Source organism: Calidris pugnax, unplaced genomic scaffold, assembly GCF_001431845.1.
Source record: "Calidris pugnax isolate Ruff unplaced genomic scaffold, ASM143184v1 scaffold30, whole genome shotgun sequence".
Taxonomy (NCBI): Eukaryota; Metazoa; Chordata; class Aves; order Charadriiformes; family Scolopacidae; genus Calidris; species Calidris pugnax.
The window spans coordinates 36044-57517 of record NW_015090776.1 but is presented as its reverse complement, the minus strand read 5'-3'; the positions used below and the strand labels follow the sequence as shown (position 1 = coordinate 57517).

Here is a 21474-nt window from a genome sequence, read left to right as displayed (position 1 = left end):
TTCCCTGCTGCGGCTGGAAGCGAGCACTGCAGCCTCTCTGCCTCGGGGGACTCTGATGCCAAACTTCATCAGGGCATCGGTCACAATCTGTAATTTAGATATTAATACTCTTCCAGCAGTAAAAAACATTACTGTGATCTCCCCCAGGGAATTGTCGAGTCCTTTTGCAGGCACGCTCCTTTCTTCTAATCTCACTTTTAACAGTTTTCTGGCTAAGGTATTGTTTTGTTGAATTAAACCTATCAAAGCTTATTTTCCTCTTCCCTGTTCTCTCACTCCTGTTGTTCATGCCTTTTTTTTTCTTGTTGTTGGTCTTACTAAAATGTCTCTACTTCACTCTTGTTTTCCTTTAAATATTTGAATAATGAACAGTAGTAGGCACAGAAAGATTTCTGTGGCTGTGAAGTGTATTGGTGAGCGTTTGACATGGCTTGCTGAGTAGGGAAGGGGGGGGCTGACGGGGAGTGACTTGAATCAGCAGCAGCAGCAGCTTTCCAGTGCTTCCTTGGCTTCCTGTTTGCAAGGAGAGCTTTGGGGCAGCCTTTCCGGTGTTTCTTTCATCTTTAAACACATGTTTTCCAAACTTGTTCCACAGGTGCCAACAAAGAAGCTGAAGAAATATGAGAGAGAGTACCAAACCATGCGAGAGAGTCAGCTGCAGCAGGAAGATCCTATGGACAGATACAAGGTACGGGAGATGCTCTGTGGGAGCCTGTTTGGTTGGCTGAATCCCGTGGGGAGTGGATCTTAGGGAGTTTAAGTGGCAGGTGAAGCTCATCCCCTCACTTGAACAAGCACTTTGAACACTCAGACATAGTGTTTTTCCAGGAATATTTCAATCACGGTTTATAACTCTCCAGACATCCGCGAGTAGCCACATATAATATTTTTCTTCTTTCAGTTTATATGTTTGTAGGTAACTCTCCTGCTGTTGCACTTTTACGGGAGATCTTCATGAGACGCAGAAACAAAGGGTGATTCTCAGCTACAGACACAAAAGGAGAAAATACACATTGTTCTAGCACAAGCTGTGTGCAGTGGCATCCACAGAGACTTTTGGAAGATGAACTCTTCCTTGACTGATACGATCCTTGCTATTCATCTCTGTTTATACCAAGTGTTAGTAATTTTTTGTTAATATAATGTCTAGTATAGTGGGACCCAGAGCTCTCCTGGGGTCCCAAGGTACTACTGCAATAGAGTTAATAGTAACAAATATCCTGCTTTCAAGTGGCAGAGAAAAGTTCAGTTATTAATATGATGGCTTGCTAGTTCACCACAAAAGAATAGTTCTTTAATTTTAGATCAGCATTGCTTATCTTTCCAATGTATTTGCTTTTATTGTCACAGCTACATTCTGTTGCCATCGATTTTTGTGTGATGGAGGCTCTGCCTCTAGGCATATACTTCAATTAGTGCTCAGGATCCATTTATTGCTTACCCTGCTTTAAAAAAATTCAGTTTTCTTTAGGTGAAGCTGCCAGAGATGAAGCACTTTACTGCCCATTGCCCAGGTTAGCTGGGAACTGTCATTGCTTATATATGCCTGTACTGTTTTCCTGCTGTTCTTTATTGTGCCTTAATATGTGAAGTGACATTGCAGTTGGTACGGAGGCTACAAGGAGGCTGGAGTAGTAAATGATCACACAGGGGGCAACAGGTTTACGTCGTCTGTGAACGTAAGGAAAGTGCACCATGTTCAGAAAACCACAGTGTGAAAATCTGTAGTGAAAGACTATGCCATAACTCATAAATGTGACCAGATAAAGTTACAGGTACAGAGAAAGTAAAACTGACCTTTTTTTAAGTATTTACCTATGAAAAAAATTATGGTTTGAGTGTACTTCTTTTGATGTCAAAGGGTGTAGATTTTATTCTTTGTAAGAAATCGGATTGCTGTAGCAGCCAAGAGCCAAGTGAGTATGACCTATTTAGAAAAAAACACAACTTTTGCTGGCTAGGTATTTTTCCAGTGGTTCAGTACTGTGGAATTTAAATAATACTTAGAAAACAAATAAGTCTTCGTTAAACCTCTGTGGAAGCATATTAACAAGTTAATCTTGGGCTCTGGACAGTGAAAAACATTATCCCCAAGCTGCAAACGAGGATCTAGAAGGTGACTCTTTGGCCACTGTGTATGTGAGTCGCTGTCACAGTCAAGAGCACAGCCTGGGGTTTTGGCTTGCACTTTTGAAACTCACTGTGTGATTTATTTTTTTTTTTATTAAGCTGGATTGGATCTGATCCTCTTAGCGATGCTGTGATTAGAGAGCACCCCTGTAACTGGTTAGTTGCACATTAAGTTCAAAGTTCGGACGCGTTCTTTAGCTGATGAGTGTCATGGAAAAATGCTTGTAAGTGCTCTCTGTTCCTTGTCTTGTTCTTTGATTTTATTTATATGTCAAGCTGAGGTTGGTAGGAATCAACATTTCAAGAGCAGCAAGAAACACAAGCTGTGTGGATCCTCGCAGGCAGAAAGTGGAGAGCCAGCTTTGCTTGTCCCTTAAGTGATCGCTCTGCAGCCCAAGTGTTTAGAAATGCATTTCAGTTTGGCAGCAGCAGGGCTAGACTTTGCCCAGCCAGCCTTTGTTTGGGGAAGGACTGAGTCTATGCTGCTGAAAAGCCAGAATTGCTGCTGTTGGGTCCCTCTGGCCTCCTGCGCTCCCTGGGTGGCTGTGCCCTGGAGGCCAACATCGTGGTAACTTCCACAGTTTCTCTTCCCAGAGCAAAATGAGTTTTTTGGTTTACTGCCCAGGAAGGGGATGTTTCATGAATGGGATCGTTGGAGTGGAGATCCCTGCAGCATATTCCTCTTACAGGTCAAGAAGGAAACAGGCTTTCAGTCTGCTGGTAATTTTTAGTTATAGTTGATAGAGTTCTTGTTGTTTGAAGCGTGTTACAATTTTTATTGCCAGTAGGGATTTGTCAGGACCATAGAGACGTTGACACTTCTGAGTTGCAGTGATGAAGGATGTCTTGAGTCTCAGGTCCCAGAGATGTTCCCGAGCACAGGGACGGTGGGGCTGAACAGCCCCCTGTGACATGCCAGGGAAGTGATGCCTCCTGCCTGAGGGCAGGTGGGCACCACCAGGCAGGGCCATGGGCTCCCCCAGTCCCACTGACCCCAAACTCTCCACAGGCTGCCCTTAACCAGTTGCATTTTCTTGACAGGTTAAATTCATGTGCTACAATAAGCTGTTGCATTTTCTTGACAGGTTAAATTCATGTCCTTCAATAAGCTGTGTTACGTGCCACAGACCTTCCTGCCCAGCTCCTATTTTACACCGTGATTTGACAAAAGAGCAGTATTAAATGTGCCATTATTTTTGGTGTTTTTTGTTTCCTTCTGTGTTTACAAGTATTATTTAGGAAAAGTGTAATTTTTTTATGGACACCCTTTCACTTTATTTTCTATTGCTTATAACAAATACTCTCGTGCGTTTTTGTCGGATAGATTTTTAAAAGGTGCAAAAAATATATTTTAATTGCTGTTAGTCACGGAATTTCATGACTTTTGGTTAAAATAAATTACTAATTGCCTATAGAAGCCAGGAATAAAAGTGAGTTACTCATTCAGAAAAAAATAGCGATATAATTTAGATTGATAATTTTCCATGGGGTTTTTCTATGTTTGAGAACATCTCATGTAACGGTGTTTTTGTTGACTTGATGAGAAACTGACAGAGTTGGGCTTGGGATTTTTTGATTTAAAATAAAGAGGATATAACCATAAAAGAAGGGCTGGAGTTTTGCAAGCAGACCCCGAACAAAATTCTGTTCTGAGAGTAGAAATGCCTTTTCTCTGTAGACTTTGCTGTGCAACGGAGAAGATGCTGTCTGTCTGAATAAATGTGTAATTTGGACATAATAGTCTTTTGGCTGTTTGAAGAGGAAGCAAAAATTAATACACTAGTAATTTTTTTCAGAGTCATGGTAACTGTCATAAGGCAAAACGTAAGATAACTCTTGACGTGGATCGTTGTTTGTTTGTGGTTTTTAGAAAAAGTGTGCTGGGGCACTTCTGGGAGTGCTTCCTCAGAGTCAACAAACAGAAAACACAGAATACCTGCAGGAGCCTCTGTGTTGCTTCCCAGGAGAGTTTTTCCTGGATAGTTTGCTGTAAAAGCCTTTTAGGTTTCTAAATGGAGGTTCACAGGGTTTTCCTTCAGAGCTCCTCCACAATCCAAGAGCCCTTTCCAATGGGCTTACAAAGACTTCGGTTTGCTCACATTTAAAAAAAGTGCATTTTAATCAGTCTTTCCATTCCACCATTGAGGATCTGTTCATGCCTAAGCGTCTGTGGCTTGGGTGTTTGCTCATCAGAAAATGTGACACCGAATTGCCTAACAAGGTTTGGGACTCGTTACACCCCACTTGAGCAGCAGCACAGAGAGGATGCATCATCACCACTAATCTTGTCAGGAATTGCTCCTTGGGGCTGGCCGGAAGGGAGCAGAGGGTGGAGTTCAGCCTTTCAGTCTTCCTGAGCTGAGGCTTGTCTACTGCTTTCAAATTTGCCTTCTTCTTTCCGTCCAGCGTGTGATGGAAGCTGGAGTATATCCTCTTTAAAACTCAGAACCAAAAACCCACTGAAGAATCAGCAACTTTTTTTTTTTTTTTTTTTGGCTGTCTTTGTTGGTATTAAAAATTATTTTATATCCTGTTTTCACTGTCTTTACACCAATGGTTGAAAGCAGTATTTGGTCTGTGACTTTACAGGAGGTAAGTTTATTTGTGTTTGTATGTATCAGCGGTGTTTGTCCCTCTTGGAAATGCAGTATCCTCCTTTTAAAAGCTAACCAGGGTTCACCGGCTGCCTTTTGTAACAGGAAGGAGGAATTTTGGAAGGAGGAATTTTGGAAGGAGGAGTCTCTTCTTTTCCTGAGTGTAGAAACTGAGCGATGCTGAAGTGAAGGAGATTTTTTTTTGTAGTCAGTAAATTGTTAGTGGTGTGTAGAGAAGAGGCAGGAAGCTGTCTTGCTGTCTGTTTACACCAGGGACAACTAGCAGGTCTGACAAGTTGGCTTATGCCAGGTTACAAAATGCTGTCTGTGATGCGAGTCCTGCTGTAACGAACCAGCTCCATCTGTTGAACTTTATGCCATTGCGAATGGTATTTTATAAAACCCTGTAAATATTTCAGAGCCACTGGAAATAGTTTGCTACATATGAAAAGAGCTATTTGCTATTTTTGTCTTTACTGTGTAATGTTAGGTTTTATTTAGACTTAAGCAGATTAAGAGTTTCCTCCTGAGGAAGGAGGCAGTTTTTCACTGCTAGTTCTGGGGGGAGGAGCTGGAAAAGACAAACCATCTAATCGCGCATACTGCCCTGTGTGGAGGAAGAGTAAAGGTGGCCCTTTAAGAGACTTTCAGCTGGAAATTAAAAGTATGGTGAACAAGATAAAAGCATCTCTTAGCTATTGACTGGATGCCCAAGGTAAGAGATCTTTAACTTACTAAAAAAGTGTCATGTAAATTCTAGTTTAAGAGGAGGATAGCGCATTTCCAACCACATAGCTTGCTTACCCACTTGTCTGCGAATGCAAAGCAGGAACTTCCAACTTCACAGTGTGTGGCTTGCTTTGCAGACACTGAAGCTTTTGGCAAAAGCATAGCAAAAATGCTAAAGCAAACTTCTTTCTGGGTTATTATGTGCAAGTCTTAAGAATTTGCTGATTTCTCCCTCTATGCAACATCCCTCTGAAAAGGTATTGGTGGTGCTGCAGCACCTGGCAGCGATACCCTCCTGATCTGGTCCCAGTTTTCAGGTGAACTCGAGTCGCTTTCTGACAACTGTGTCCATAAAAATCAACATTTCCAAGATGGTCTGAAAAAATACAGAAATAAAGACACATTAGAGCCTTTAAAAATGATAATGATTATTATTAAAGACTTCAATTTGGTTTTACACTTTAAAGTTAATATTATCCTTACAGAATACACTGCAATTAAAATTAAAAAAATGCCCAACGTTACGCATCTTTTAGCAGTGGTTATTTTAACTGTGTTAAAACAAAAGTATCTTACTTACAGTTTCTGTAACAAAACAAGTTATTTAAAGTACAATCTTTTGGAAAGGAAACAAACTTACTTTCCTGTACAGGGCAGTGCATACTTTTGTTGCACAATGGGGTCACATTAAGGAGAGAGTATTTGCAGAGGTTCTGCTTCCTGCCAGAGGAAGCTCCCGCACAGAAGAGACCTTTTTTAGCATCCTCTTAGAGCTGTAGTTGTCCTTTTTTGTTTAAGACAAGCACACAAAATCTTCTTGCGACAGAAGCGAAAACTGCAGTTTCATGGTGGTGAGTTTGCTAAGAAAAACATATCTGAGCGTAGCTGGTGAGCAGGAGGAAGTGAAGGCAGGTGAATAATGTGCTTATGCACATTATTATGAATAATGTGCTTAAGTGAAGGCAGGTGAATAATGTGCTTATGCAAAGAAACCCCATTTTGTAGGAAGGCATTCACTGAACAACTCTTAGAAAATTTTTTGCTGTCTTAAGTGCTGGTATTTATTCGCTTTTACTGTTTTTCTTGGAGAACATAACTTATCTTTCAAGTGAGCACAGGTCCTTTTTGAAATGTCAGCATGTAGGTTATTGTTCCTCCACCAATGAGTTTCCGTGTGAACTTGGTATTTTTCCTTGAGTTTCCATAGTGCACAGATTCCCTTTTCAGTCTCCTTTGGTATGAAAGATACACATCATTGTGTGAAGGCCAGCACATTTTTTACTCTCTTATAATCTGTTAGAGGAGGGCACCTCAATCTGTTCCACCTGGCTGTCATCTTCTGAAGATGAAGGTGTGTATTTGACGTGGACATCTGTTGAATATGATTCTGTTTCTCAGCTTTAGAAGAATATAATCACTGAAACTGATTTTTCAAAAACATGAATTGCTACTGTTTGTTCTCCTCCAGTGTATTTACCTTCTCTAGTTAGGGCTCTTCATAGTCGTTTCTGCCTGTGTGGAGAGGGTAGGGAGTACAGGGCAGCGAGGACCAGGGCCTGCAGTCTTGAAGCTCAGCATTTTGTGTTGTCGTGCGTTGCCCACCGAGCAGGTTCTGGGTCTGTGCTCAGGGACTGAGCATCCTTCTTCATCTGGGACTTTTTCTCAGCAGGTATCCTGTAAAACGTGCCCTGTTGTCACTGGTGCAAGTTACAGAGAAAGTGTGTAAATGGCGATACACGTTATACAAGCTGTAGGGAGTTCCCTGTTAAACCCTCTTCTTTACTGGTCCCACAGAAGGCAGGCAGTTGGCACTATGTCAGCTACAAAATGGACTATTTTTATGGATTCCTGTGGACAAAATTTTGTAAAATGGAGCAGGACAGCTTTCTGCTCTGGACTGGAAACATCATTATGAGTATCTCTTAATTGGTCTTTTTTCACTGCTACTGGGTGGTATTTTATCTGCCTAATTTCTTTTGATGATGAGCAAGCAGAAACCAAGTGCTTTTGTGAAGAGGACTGTGTTTACTTTTGACAGAGAAGCCCTACAATTAGCGTGTCACTTACCTGACACAAACAGAACCATTGGGATGTAAGTGGAATCGCTGCATTTGCACCGCTGGCTTTAATTCACTGTTGTTTCCCAGAGCAGCAGTCCTGTCTTAATGTGCACTCTTGCCTTCTTGGTGTTTTACACACACAATATACTCACTTATTGCTCTTAAATATCGATAAGGATTAACTTCCTTTTCTGGTTGTTCCTTTCTTTGTGCAGAGGGAAAACCGCAGGCTCCAAGAAGCAAGCATGAGGCTGGAGCAGGAGAACGATGACCTTGCCCACGAGCTTGTAACAAGCAAAATTGCCTTAAGGAATGACCTGGACCAGGTAATGCTAACGGAGATGGGTCCCAGCCCAGCCTCGGCAACACCCATTAAAAGTACATTAAAAGTATAATTATTTGTGCCTTTATTTTCCTGACAACTTCGCTTCTAGTCACAGTCGGAAAGCCGAATTTCCACGTGCATGCAACTGTAGCCATTCACAGTGGTGTCTTAACAACACTGACATTGTGCATTGCTTCAGAAAATGTAAGCCATAACCTTTAGGCAGATACCAAAGAATGAATATTTACTTGAAAAAGGTATCACGTACTCCTCAAAAGACTAATTTCAAGGGAAGTTGCCTTGCAGAATGTCTGCCACCTTTTGTGGACGTGTTTTTCACAGCAGTTTTAGTACAACCAACAAAATTCAGAGATAACGAAGTGGCACGGCACCAAAAATTAGAAAGGCTCCTGGGTGTCCTTTGATAACTTTTTGTTTCCTGTGCAGTCTGGAATGCGGAGGGCAGCAGCATTCAGAGCCCTTTATCTCAGAGAACTCACCAAAAATTAGAAAGGCTCCTGGGTGTCCTTTGATAACTTTTTGTTTCCTGTGCAGTCTGGAATGCGGAGGGCAGCAGCATTCAGAGCCCTTTATCTCATACTCAGCCCTCCTCTTTCTGGAGTGTTTTAACAGCTATTCTTAAGGTACTGAATACATGAGGGCCATATTCCACCACACCTTGTGATTAGTCCCTTGCTCAGTGGGGGCTGGAGTGCCTTTTATGCCCATAGTTATTTGGCTTGCTATATCTAACTGCAGAATTGTAAACATCATTCACCACAGTTGTGCAATTGGTCTTTCTGTTTAGGGAGATCCTTGACAGTTAGACTCTGCTGATTTGGGTCCATGTGATTCTAAAAACTGGAGCTGTCTTGGTGAGCAAACACAGGCAGAGATGCACTTTGCATGGTGGAGTGGGCAGTCTCGTCTGAAGGCCAAAAGAAATGTGCTGAGGCACTCTGTCTTCCCCAGGAATAGCTGTACATAAAGCAGCTGCTGCCCACCCTTGTTTTTTTCTTGAGTATCATGATAAAGCTGCCGAGCACATACCTCTGCCAGTCCTGTGCCTTGCTCTGCTGCATTGTAGCTGTCTTTCTGTAGATGGGAGTGGCTCCATGAAGTCCTCCCGCACCCTGCCTCAGTACCCTGGCACTGAAAGAGAAGCTTTGTGCTACTGCACTCCTCATCTGCAAGGAGGGGTGACACCGTACACCACTGCAGCTGCTTGGAGAACCTGGCATCAACACATAAAAGGAGGAAAGATTTGTAATTCCCTCAAAGCGTATCTTAAACAGGACTTTCATCAAAAACTTCCCTGTCATCCCCACGTTCTTTTGTTCCAAGATGTCAATCTTATTTTCCATTCTTTCACTGCTTGTTTTCCTTTCTCCCATACAGCCGCGTACACACTAAGCAATCGGGAGCCCTCAATTCATCTCTTCAGTCGTGGCCCTGGTGGAGCTGCTTCTGCTACCCACAATCCCACTAACACCCTCATTAATAGTTAACAGTGTGGCAGATAGATAAGCTAATCTAATTTTTCTACCAGTAACTGCAAGTCAGAGACAAGTTCTCTACTGTTGTTCATTGTTTACGATGCCATTTTCCCTCTGGTATTTTCAGCAAACGAAGTATTACTTGACCACGACCCTTGCTGTTCTGGACTAACACCCTCATTAATAGTTAACAGTGTGGCAGATAGATAAGCTAATCTAATTTTTCTACCAGTAACTGCAAGTCAGAGACAAGTTCTGTATTGTTATTCATTGTTTACGATGCCATTTTCCCATCTGGTATTTTCAGCAAACTAAGTATTACTTGACCACAACCCTTGCTGTTCTGACACCTGGTTACTGAACAAAAGGAGTGGTGTGATGCAGTGTGTATGTCCCAGTTGGGGAGGTCAACACAATATAGCCAGACACTGGGAAATACATTTCTCTCCTGGTGATTGGTGAGGATAGTCCTCACAAAAACAAAGCGTTCCCAGTACGTTCCACCATAAGCTTGGCCCTTCAATGAGAGGAGAAAGTTCATATTCTCCAGTACACACACAGTATCAGGTTTCTCTGGGTAATACTGGTTTGCACTGCTAAACAAACTGTTTTATCTGGTGGTCCCATTTGTCTCTTTTATACTTGCCTTCCCCCAGACAATTCGTAAGGCAGTACAGTGCAGGCACCTAATGTTTTCTACAATAATCTAGTTTCCCCTCTTACAGATACAAAAATGGAATAAGTTACCTGAAGTTGCACAGGAGCTAAATCATGCTGCCCTCGTTTAGATTAACATTGTCCCCAACAAAAATATTCTATACATCAGTGTTTGATTAGGTTTGTATTAGGTTATGGTATCTATGCTTACTTGCCATCTGGGCATAGGTAAACTTATGGCAAAAGGGTCCTTTTGCACAGTTGTTGAAACACAGTGAAATGACTTAGAAAACAACTATTTAAATAGGCAATTTCATATAAAAATAGGTTAGGTAACATTGTCCCCAACAAAAATATTCTATACATCAGTGTTTGATTAGGTTTGTATTAGGTTATGGTATCTATGCTTACTTGCCATCTGGGCATAGGTAAACTTATGGCAAAAGGGTCCTTTTGCACAGTTGTTGAAACACAGTGAAATGACTTAGAAAACAACTATTTAAATAGGCAATTTCATATAAAAATAGGTTAGGTGAGCCATCAGAGGGCAGGAAAAGGCAATGCTAGAACCTGAACCTGCAGTAGTTCTGAGATGTATGTGCCAATACATGGCACAGATAACATCTGATTTACAGCAGCGTTTCTAATTCTAGGCTGAAGACAAAGCGGATGTTTTGAACAAGGAACTTCTCCTGACCAAACAGAAGCTCGTGGAGACTGAAGAAGAGAAACGGAAGCAGGAAGAGGAAACTGCTCAGGTAAGGCGTTCTCCAACTTCTCCCATTTAGCAAGGAAATGCAAGCAAAAGGACATGCAGAAAAGCATGAATGTGTTGCAATTGTGGAAAGGATTTTGTTGTCAAAATGCAATCACAATTAAAAATTTAAGTGCCAGGGTAATTTTTTTTTTAAAAAAAAGTATGGGTTTTAGTGTCTTCCTTTACTTGAGCTCTGAATGTTAAGTTTCCCATACCTCATCCTCTTCCCAGTATTGTCATAATCATTTTCACTGGTGGTGAGCAATCACAACTAAGAGACACGATCAGAACTCTTTTAATTATCTAAACAAGAAGCTGGAAGAGTTGTTGCCCTCTAAGAGGCCATTCCGGATTCAGCTGCTGGTTCATTGAAATAAAGCTGTGAATGTTCCTGTCTGAAGCCAGAACCAACAGCAGAACAGAGTTGAGGGTTGGGAGAATTTTGCTGACTAGACCTGGCCTCATACTTCTTTGCAAAATGTTTAGTCTTAGTTTTCTAATCCTACATATCTAACATGCTGAATATTGACACACACAAAAGTATGTTTCGAAAGTGATACCCTGATTTTTATTTTTGCCATTCGACAGCCGTGGCTACAACAATCAAATGGTAATTCTTTGTGTCTCTCTAAAATGGAGGTTGCCAAGTTCTGTGTTTTCTATAAACAGGGCAGTGGAGGCCTTTTTCCTACTGAAAGGGCTCTCAAAAATTAGTGGTTCTGAACGGTGAAGGAATGAGTTAGCTGTATTTTAATGCGGCACCACAGACCAAAAGAGATATTTTTCTCCTGTTACAGAGATGAGAGATTCTTCTCCCCGGTCCATCTCCAAACAAACAAATAACCTGTCTGCCCACACCTGGTGGGACCATGTGCAGAAAAACCCCCACTTAATAGTAATGCTCCTTTCGTGTTCTGTGGACCACACTGTACCACCATTTAGTGCAGAGGAAGAGAATTATCCTACAGGAGAATTCTCTAAGCAGGGCTACACTGTATCACACTATAGACTTTTTGATTATAACTGAATATAATAAGTATTTGTATACTGAGTAAATCAGGCATCTGTCTGAAGAACTGCAATTTCCTAAGAAGAAGCTGTAGAACTGTTGAAAACACAGCAAGACTTTGAGAGAACAATCTGATGACGCATTTTGGGAATTTCTTTCACTGTACTGTCAACTTCTCTCCTTGAATTCCTAGCTGAAGGAAGTCTTCAGGAAGCAGCTAGAGAAGGCAGAATCTGAGATCAAGAAAACCACAGCCATTATTGCAGAGTATAAACAGGTACTGCTCTAGAGATGCTTTCTCATAGTTCTTCTTTCAACCTGTTCCGAGAGCTGAATTTTCAGAGTTGCAGGTCTCATCCTTTATAAGATACACTGTTTTGGGCTTTCAGAGAGCAAGGTCTCATCCTTTATATAAGATACACTGTTTTGGGCTTTCAGAGAGCAAGCATTGTAATTTGTCATAAATCTTTTTGTGGTTTTCCAAATAGTCTCTAAACTAAGGGAACCAGGAGTAACCTGTCTTTCATCTAATTTTTAGTACTGTAGGGTGAATGCTTCTTTGCTGTATGACCTAATGCAGCATAAACATTATAAACCAATGAATCTATAAAATATTCTGGTCTCTATGTTCAGGTTCTGTATTGAATACTACCATTTTTTTTCAGTCTCATCAGCAGCAGTTGATTTGTTAAGGGAGGGGAATGCATATACCTGAGTGAGGCAGAATTTAAGAAATGTTGGCTCTAACAAAACTAATTGTTAAAAAGGACAGTTTATATTTTAGTATAGTGAAATTTAGCTAAGAGACTGCTTTCTTTGCTCCAGATTTGTTCTCAGCTGAGTACCAGGCTGGAAAAACAACAAGCGGCCAGTAAAGATGAACTGGAAGTTGTGAAGGTGAGAATAACACCTCTCCTCTACACGTGGGATGTTTCTAACCCAAATGCTAAATGTCAGGGATACAGAACAAAAAGTGAATTGAAATTTAATGTAACAACAGTGGTGTCCACCCAGCTGCACTGATAGCCCCACATGCCTTTGTCATCAGATGTAAACAATGAAAGGGTTTATTTCCCTTATCTTGTGTCAGACAGGGTGGAACTCTCAAACTGAAGTGCATGTAGTACTTGGCTTTTCTTTTTCCTGTTGAAATGTATACTGTTGGAAAAAAAATGTAGAAAGACAGTATTCACTTAAATGTTTCAAACTGAAGTGCATGTAGTACTTGGCTTTTTCCTGTTGAAATGTATACTGTTGGCAAAAAAATGTAGAGAGACAGTATTCATTTAAATGTTTTCATTAAATGGGGAAAAAAAAAAAAGAAAAAGTCTCTCTAGAAGAGAAAACGTGTTGCTTCTCCAGTGTGCAAAGCAGAGGGGTTGGAATTGGCCAAAATGAACAACATCTGTATTTGGGTTTCTGCAATTTAAGCAGAGTTGGCAGAGCTTGGGCCATCCCTAGAATCTCCATAGCAGTTCCTGTCCCTGCCCTAAACCCCCTTAACCAGGAACATCTGCACAAGAGGTAAACATTTCCTGATCAGGTAATAATTCCATCCCTCTGCTTTGTCACTACTGAGTAAGCAGAATTGTTTTCCCTCTGCTGTAGCTCCTAGTTGTTTCTTTAGTACTCAAGCTCAACCTGATTTGTTGCTTTTTAGTGACTTTTTAATGTTATTGATAAAATAAAATTCTAGGAGTGATGTCCCTATAACCTGCTGAAATAGCTCAATATCCCGTTTTCGTTTGTGTGAGCCAGGCCAGCTCTGCTACATCTTCATCCATGAGTAACTGGTTCACCTCTCCAGGCAGCAGGAGAACCTTATGGTTGTGTCAGACATCACTGGCAAAAAGGGACAACCCCTACAATGCTAAACAAGCACCAACAGGACAGCACTGGCCCCTGTTCCACTTACTTCTGGAAATATGGAAAAGCTGCCTGACATTCTTTAAAATACCAACATCTGTATTAAGTTGGTCAAGTGCTTATATGGAAGATGAAAAGTCCCTAGAGTATAATTTACTCTTCTGAATTGTGCTTGCATAAATACTGCAAAATACTACAAAGCTTTGGTAGCAAGAGGCAAAAAGGGACAACCCCTACAATGCTAAATAAGCACCAACAGGACAGCACTGGCCCCTGCAGGGGGCACAGGCTGCTCGCTTACTTCTGGAAATATGGAAAAGCTGCCTGACATTCTTTAAAATACCAACATCTGTATTAAGTTGGTCAAGTGCTTATATGGAAGATGAAAAGTCCCTAGAGTATAATTTACTCTTCTGAATTGTGCTTGCATAAATACTGCAAAATACTACAAAGCTTTGGTAGCAAGAAGGCTTGAGTAATTCTAATCTAGGAGTAATGTCTCTCTGTGCTTACATGGGATTGCTAAGTAGATTTTAGAAATTTTTATACTGGTTAATATACTCCAGAAATTGTTTGTGAACTTCTCAAATTCTTTTCATGTCAAATATGAAAACTACAGTACTAGATAATGGGAGCACTACTGACAGAAAGGCAGTCTAACAGAAAAATGGCTCTTCTAGGAGGCAGAGCAACTCCTGTTACTTGGATTAAAATGAGCTTTCTGGATATTTCAGGGTAAAGTGATGGCCTGCAAACACTGCAGTGAGATTTTCAGTAAGGAGGGGGCACTGAAGCTGCCTGCTGTAAGCATGGAGAATAAAGGCATAGAAACAGATGATGAGAAGGATGCACTGAAGAAGCAGCTGAGAGAGATGGAGCTGGAACTTGCACAGACCAAACTGCAGCTTGTGGAAGCCAAGTGCAAAATTCAGGTAAGTGTTATCCCAATGCAGCAGTGCAGTCTCCTTAATGTCATTGTGCTCAGTCCAAAATAATTCTGAATCATGGAAAAAATTGATCCAAAACCAAGCATATACCTGTACAACTGTATAGCTGTGAACTTCCAGAATGATTTTCTGTCTTTAAAAAAAGAAGGAAAAAAAAAAAGAAAAGAGGTTTTAATTTATATATTTAAGTATCTTCTGCTGTTTCCACAATTTCAACCTCTCGTCTCCCCAGTGCCTGGGAGGTTGCAAGGAAAGCGCTGGATTGCAAAGACTGAGTTTGAGGATGCTTTTTTTGTTAATTAATTGGGTTTTGATCAATTCTGACTATTCTGCTTTCTTAGGAGCTGGAGCACCAGAGAGGAGCCCTTATGAATGAAATCCAAGCTGCCAAAAACTCTTGGTTTAGCAAAACCCTGAACTCTATCAAAACGGCCACAGGCACACAGCCACCGCAGCAGCCTCAGCCGCCCCTGCCACCCAAAGAGGGCAGCACATAGTTCCAGCCAGACCCGATACAAGAGCACAAAGAACAACACAACTGAAACCCTGGAGGATTCTTCCAGTGGTCTCTCCTCTTGGGGAAAGGACAAAAGGCAGGAGTGCAGGCTTGAAGTGAAATTCCTCGGTGTTTTTCATTCATTCTGATGTGACCCTTTCCAAAGGGGGAAAAAAAAAAAAAAAAAGATAATTCCTGTTTTCTGTTGAATTCTTACTTCCCAAACTGCCTTGCTGAAAGCCACGTTCTGATACCTTCATACTTTTACACTTTATTTTATATGACTAGATGTTAAATAAATACTTCAAAACTAGGTCTTTAATACATGACTAATTATTCAAAATTATTTTTATCTTGCATAGAAGGTTTTTTTCTTCTTCTGGAGGAAGAGAGAGAATGGAAAATGTAAAGTACTGAACCCTAATCTCTCCATAGAAAGCACAGTCTACTAAGTACGTGTGTGTGTGTGTAGGATAACTTACGCCCTGGGACCATCTCAGAAGTTTATCGCAGCGACTGCGTCCTGCAGAGAAGCACTTTTTGTAAAGCTTAGGCCATAGCAAAGATAGTCTTGTGCTGTCTTGGCACAATCGTTTATGAGCTTCCCTGATATTTTCTTAGTTTTGATTGTTTTTTTTCTTCAGAAATGCAAGTAGTGCAGTTCTTTGTAGCACTGTTGTTTAAAGGCTATTTACAGCTGAACTGGAATTTAACATCAAGCTATGGAGTTCCCTTTTTTACTTCATGTTTGTACTAAGAATTCCAAGAAATCATTTCTTCCACTGGGATAAAGGGAAAACCTCAACTTTTATTTGATGTTATTGCTGAGAAGCAGAGTGAAGACCTTGCATAGAGTTGACCTTTTGTGAGTCCTGTGCAATAAAGGGTGGGTTTTATGAATAAAATTAATGAAAACCTTTCCCTGGGTCTATATTCAAATTCTGAATTCGACACAGAAATGAGGTATCAAATAAAAAACCCCAAAGGCTTGTGCAGCACTGATGAATAACATCACAGAAGAAGATCTGTTTGCTAGAAGTATTTGGTTAGGAAATGCCACGTTGGTATTACTTATTTTTATAAAAACAAACATTTTCAAGTGGAATACAAAACTTGACTTTCCCCTGGGGTAGACTTCTCTGATGATTCCCAAACTTGTCTGGTTGTTTTATATCTCTTAAGGTAAGAAAATTCAAAAGCATTTGTTTTGATTGAACTTGAAGTGTTTATAGAAATACTTATTTCATGCAAATTTAAACTATTGCTTGAACTGATGGAATATTTTTTTAATTATACCTGTCATGTCTAAAGATGGTCTTGCAGGTAAATATCATTGCTGGACTAAAGGTTGTGTATTAATTGTTCCATTTACGAAATTGTTCCAGGGACATTAGTTATGTTTTGATTATTATTTTTTTTTAATTCTAAGGAATGCCATACCTTGTCAGTTTTGTACAATAAAACTTAATGATACCCATCCTTGTGCTTTGTTGTCAAGCATAATTGTGAATTATGTTAAACAGGGTAGTATAAATTGAATGTTACCTGTGCCAAAGGAACGATTCTGAAAGGCAGTCAGCTGTTTGAAGCAGAGATCAAAATATAATCACTATCCTGACACAACTATCCTGCAACAGAATTCTCTCTTCTAACTTTAAAGAGTCTAAAAATGTTAATATTTTAAAATGTACCTGCAAGAATGGTGATTATCTGGAAATATTAATACAATGAGAAAAAAGGGGAGAAAAAGCAGAAGTAACTTCTTTTGCAAAAATTAACAAAGATCTTTTCCCCTGGTCACTTCCTTGCTAATAATATTTGCATAAATATTTCCATTCTCTTGACTGTCTGAACTTAGCATTAGTCATTCACTTACCAGAACTGCTTCACACTTCAAATAAACTGCATAATACATTTGAACTGACATTTAAGTGTAAATTTGATTGTCACATTTGAGAGCACTGTGACAATGAGTGATATGGATGGTTTGACAAGTGTCCAAATTTCTCATTTATCTTAAATCATACTTAGAAGTGGATTTAAAACCTTGATTGGAAAAATGCAGTAATAATAATTAAAAATATAGTTAAGACCGATTCCCTGAGCAGCTGAGTTAACGTGACAGCTCACTGCTGCTCAAAGAACTCACCCCTCCAGCACCCCGTCGTACAGTCGTGTCCCCAGCCTCGTTAAAGCACTTACTGGAGATGATTAAAAATGAAAAAAAAAGATGTGGGTGGATTTCCCCCCCCCATTGGTCTTTTGCCAAGTTAAGAGTTAAATCATCTCAAAGGGCCCAATGAGTGCCAGCGGATCAGGGGAGTGGGACTTCCGCAGTTCACCAAAAAAGAACTGTTAAAGAAACTCACCACGTTTCACGGAACTGGCTTTGACACAACATCCTCTTTCTCAGTGTAGCAGCTCTCTGACTTTGGAAATTCAATTTCTGTGACAAAAACATGTTTGCTACCTGCTACCATGATGATTTCAAAACCTTGTAGGATGGAAGCTGATTTACATCAGTAAAAAAAAGGTTTCAGAAGGCAATGGCTGCATTACCACTCTTGGCAATAACATAAAGGTAGTAAACAATTCTCACCTTCTATCTGTAGATCCGAGGTAGTGTTTGTAGCACTGGCATTTGGAAGAGTCATATTTATGTGGAAACTGTGTCTTTTCAAAATTACTGAAAGAATAAGAAAATAGCATTACCTTGATGAATAAGTATAGTTATATTCAGAAATAAGAAAAGGAGCAAGACTGCAGGATTAAACCAGGCAAGCTGAAGTTCTACTGGCTGGCTGGGCATGCTATTGGGAAACTTAGCTTCCTGTGAGAATAAAAACATCATCTGGGTTTTAATTGGCCCTTCCAGCAGTGTGTGACAGAGCTACACGTATCCCAGACTGATCTGTCAGGGATAGCTCCCTCTTTGTTTAGCTTTTCAGCAGGAAACATCATCAAAGTCTCACTGAAACTGTTGTTTTCATGTGGCACTGGAACAGCTAACGTAGCTCCTAACTCTGGAGTGATTCCTATTTTTTTCTTGAGTCAGTATTAAACCGTGTGTCCACATCAAACTTATATTAAAAGTAATTTGAATTTTATAAATATATACGTGGAACTAAATATTATTTTTTAATTTTATTGAGAATGCACAGTTCTGAAATAAAGCCTTTACTTTGATTAGGGACAAACCTCCAAAGAATATTTTTAGTACAACTGTTTTATCTTGTTGGATTCTAATCTGTTCCTGAGATGCCGAATATGGAAAAAAAAAATAAAAATACTTTTTTCACTTTAAAAAGAAGTTGTTTTTACTTTGACTGTAACACTTTACAGGATAAATGAAGCAAGGCTGATTTAGTTACATAGTACCTCTGTGAACTAGTCTTGTATTACCTTTGTGAATCAAACTTAATATTCTAAAGTAATAGGACTTATTTCACTTAGTTTAACAAATTCTAAATGCACCCAGAGAGAATTAAAAACAATAAAATAGAAAATATCATGCGTGGTGTTAATCTAAGAAACTGCAAAATCCCAGAGGTCCATATGCGTTAATGTTTGGCTAAACCAGTCTCAGGAAAGGCAGTCAGCCATGTAATCAGTACTGCCAGCTGACAAACACATCCCTGTCTTGCCCATTAATTAGGATATAATTTGTTACAGCTAAAAGTTAAATTGCTTACAGAGGTAAGCCATTTTTTTCCCACATTTTAAAGGATTTCTCTTGGTTGGCCCTTGAAATTTCTTCTACGATAAATGCTTTCATTTGTGCTCTTGTGTTAAAAACAACTCAAAATAAAACCAGCCATTTACAAGGGGAGAGGAAGATAAAAAGAAAGTCAAGAAGAGCAAGAATTCAGCCCCTTGACAAAGCACGAAGTATCCCATTGACTTGAGAATCATGATGTCACTCACTGACTGAATACAGCAATTTAGGAGTAAAAATCTGAATTTACTGGCACTGAAGTATCAAAACTTGGAAGCTACGTAAGTCATGCTTTCTCCACAGGATAAAGGTAGGGCTGTTCCCTTCCTTCTATTAAGTAGTTGCAGTGAAATTCATGAAACTACTTGTATGTGTGGGAGAACTATACCTCTTATTTCGATTTACTGTTAGACTCAGGGATAATTGGCATACTTCTGCATAATCTAAGAAGCCTAAATACCTTTGGCATTGAAAACAGAAACTCTCTCATCTTACAATGCTGGTTTTCTTCCAACTGCTAGAGAGAAAACCTCAGTACATGTTACTGTTGGAGTGTGAAGATCAGGGAGAGGTTTTTCTCTTGGGACCCAGAGGGACTGTCCTGGCTGGCCCCTGTGGGCCGTTGTGCAAACAGCTGGCTGCACAAGACATGTAACTTACAGCACCAGGCAGCACGTTGTTCTCTCAAACACAAAGGCTTGAACTAAATTATTTTTCCATCTATTACCCTAATATCGTACTCAGAGGTGTCCCTTCTGCCAAGGAATAAGACTAAGGGGAGACACAATGAAGCACTCGAGTCTGGACCTTTCAAGTTAGGTTAGGTATAACATGACAGCAGCCTTCACAACTGGGCTCATCCATAGAGGGATTTTGGGAAATTCAAAGAATTTGCAGCTGGGTAAATAATACTCAGCATTGATCAAGATCCTATCTTTCCCAAGTCAGAAGTCTACGTAATTTATTTCAGGATTGTGACTTAACATATACAGGTTAATCCTCCAGGAATACAGGGCTCTCCATTTCCCCTGGATTCCAACTGCTTTGCTACTGAATGTATTTCATGCTATTTTTACCTGAAAAAGAAAAAAAGATATGGGTAGAGAATTAGGACATTACTTCCTCTTATTTTCTTATTTGGTGGGACTTGCTTTTATTTAACCTGTAAAGGAATATATATGTATCTTTGGAAAACTATATCGGATATATAGAATAATATATAGGAAACTGAATCACAAGGGGATGAATACATCAAAAGGATTTGGTATCATAACTTTCATTTGTGATTTGATACCAGCAGAATCCTTGGCTGTACTAATTTCCTTTCAGTTTCTCTTATTTTTGTATTTTATATAATACATGGATGGCAATACCAATGCAAACAAGAGCAGATGTTCTCAGATTTTTCTCCACATCCCAAATCTCTCCTTCCAGTAATCTCTGGTCTTGCACTACTACTGATACCACCTTCAAAAGCTGGGTGAGGAGCTCTCTCCAGCTTTGGGAACTGTTGCTGCTTTTCTACAGAATGAGATTCTGTGGCTTCTCTCAAATGGGAAAAGATGGCATGTGAATGCAGAAAATAATGTAATCAAGAATGATCTGGATCCAGATCCCTAAATCTGCAATTCTAGGTGGATTTACTTTAGCACATTGAAAACAGAGAGCAGCTTCAAAGCTCTGGCTCGTATTACAATGGAGTTTTCCAGGTTTGGAGTCATGATAGCGATCTGGGTGTGCCCAAAGTTCGTAAAGTAGACTTTCCTAAAGAGTTAGGAAAAAAGAGCATCATAGCGCTGTCAGACTTTTAACTGAGAACAATTCAGTACTGCCAGTTCTTGTGTAACAAATCCATGCATTATATAAAGTACAACGTGGAAATATAAGTGTAATGCTTGTTATTAAAAGTGCAATTCAATGTACATGGTCACAACAAATGTTTACTTTTTTAATTGTTACAGAATTGTTTGGATCAGTACCTTGTTATCATTGTGTGAACGATGCCTTGTAAAATAAATGGAAATGCAAACAAAATGGGAATAAGGTGCTTATTTTCACAAGCCATTCACTTGAGAAACAGTTTAAATCTGTTTGCAATAACAAACAGCTGCTGTACCAGCTTTTCTGATAACAATTCACTCCCAAGCAGCACTATTGCACTAGGACACAGTGACCCAGCAGCTGTTCCAAATGTGCACGTTACTTAGCCAATTCCAACCCATTTGTGAGGGTAAGGTACTTGTTCACAAGGGCTAACCTGTTCCACAGGCACTGTGCAAGACAGCAAGAACCAAACAAAGCAAGATTTACAGCAGTCAAAAGCATTCAAATGCTCTGTAAACCCATTTTTTCTGTGTGAGCATTTGCTCTAGGATTTATTTTTTATTGAGAACGACAGCCGTTGTTCCCAGATAACTGCAAAAGCACACAGCACCTCAGGGGAAGATATGAAGGTACAGAGGTAGAAAAGCTGAAGATTAAATACGTCCAACTAGTTAATTTAACAGACATAACATTTTGTATTGATTTACCTCCACATCACTATCCAAAGACTGTCACCAGTTGTTACCAATGCCTGCAGACAGAAGAAATGGGTACTACGTGCTAAATAAAGATGCCTCATTCTTTCAAAACCTCTCAGATGCTTTCTCCCAGTCCCCAGAGCTGATGAGCACTGAAGATCATGCTGCACT

The 21474-nt window shown here is 40.0% G+C and overlaps 1 protein-coding gene across 3 annotated transcripts; it reads left to right on the top strand.

Annotated features, from left to right (window-relative positions):
* Positions 1-554: 554 nt before the first annotated feature.
* On the top strand, positions 555-20815 carry LOC106891529 (rab GTPase-activating protein 1-like). Of its 3 annotated transcripts, XM_014948137.1 has the most exons (9): positions 555-688; positions 902-3171; positions 3216-4722; positions 7729-7839; positions 10645-10749; positions 11951-12034; positions 12583-12654; positions 14358-14555; positions 14912-20815. In XM_014948137.1, exons 3-9 carry the CDS (start codon positions 4684-4686, stop codon positions 15065-15067), a joined length of 765 nt encoding a protein of 254 aa, XP_014803623.1. In that variant the 5' UTR covers positions 555-688; positions 902-3171; positions 3216-4683; the 3' UTR covers positions 15068-20815. The 3 variants fall into 3 exon arrangements, with proteins under 3 accessions (XP_014803623.1, XP_014803633.1, XP_014803643.1); XM_014948147.1 differs by lacking the exons at positions 555-688; positions 902-3171; positions 3216-4722 and adding an exon at positions 4776-5439; XM_014948157.1 differs by lacking the exons at positions 555-688; positions 902-3171; positions 3216-4722 and adding an exon at positions 5789-6304.
* Positions 20816-21474: the final 659 nt, after the last annotated feature.

Coding starts and splice junctions, on each gene's coding strand:
- LOC106891529 (XM_014948137.1), top strand. CDS start 4,684: ATGGTTGAAAGCAGTATTTGGTCTGTGACTTTACAGGAG. Junction 10,750..11,950: donor AGGAAGAGGAAACTGCTCAG/GTAAGGCGTTCT, acceptor TTGAATTCCTAG/CTGAAGGAAGTCTTCAGGAA. Junction 12,035..12,582: donor TTATTGCAGAGTATAAACAG/GTACTGCTCTAG, acceptor TCTTTGCTCCAG/ATTTGTTCTCAGCTGAGTAC.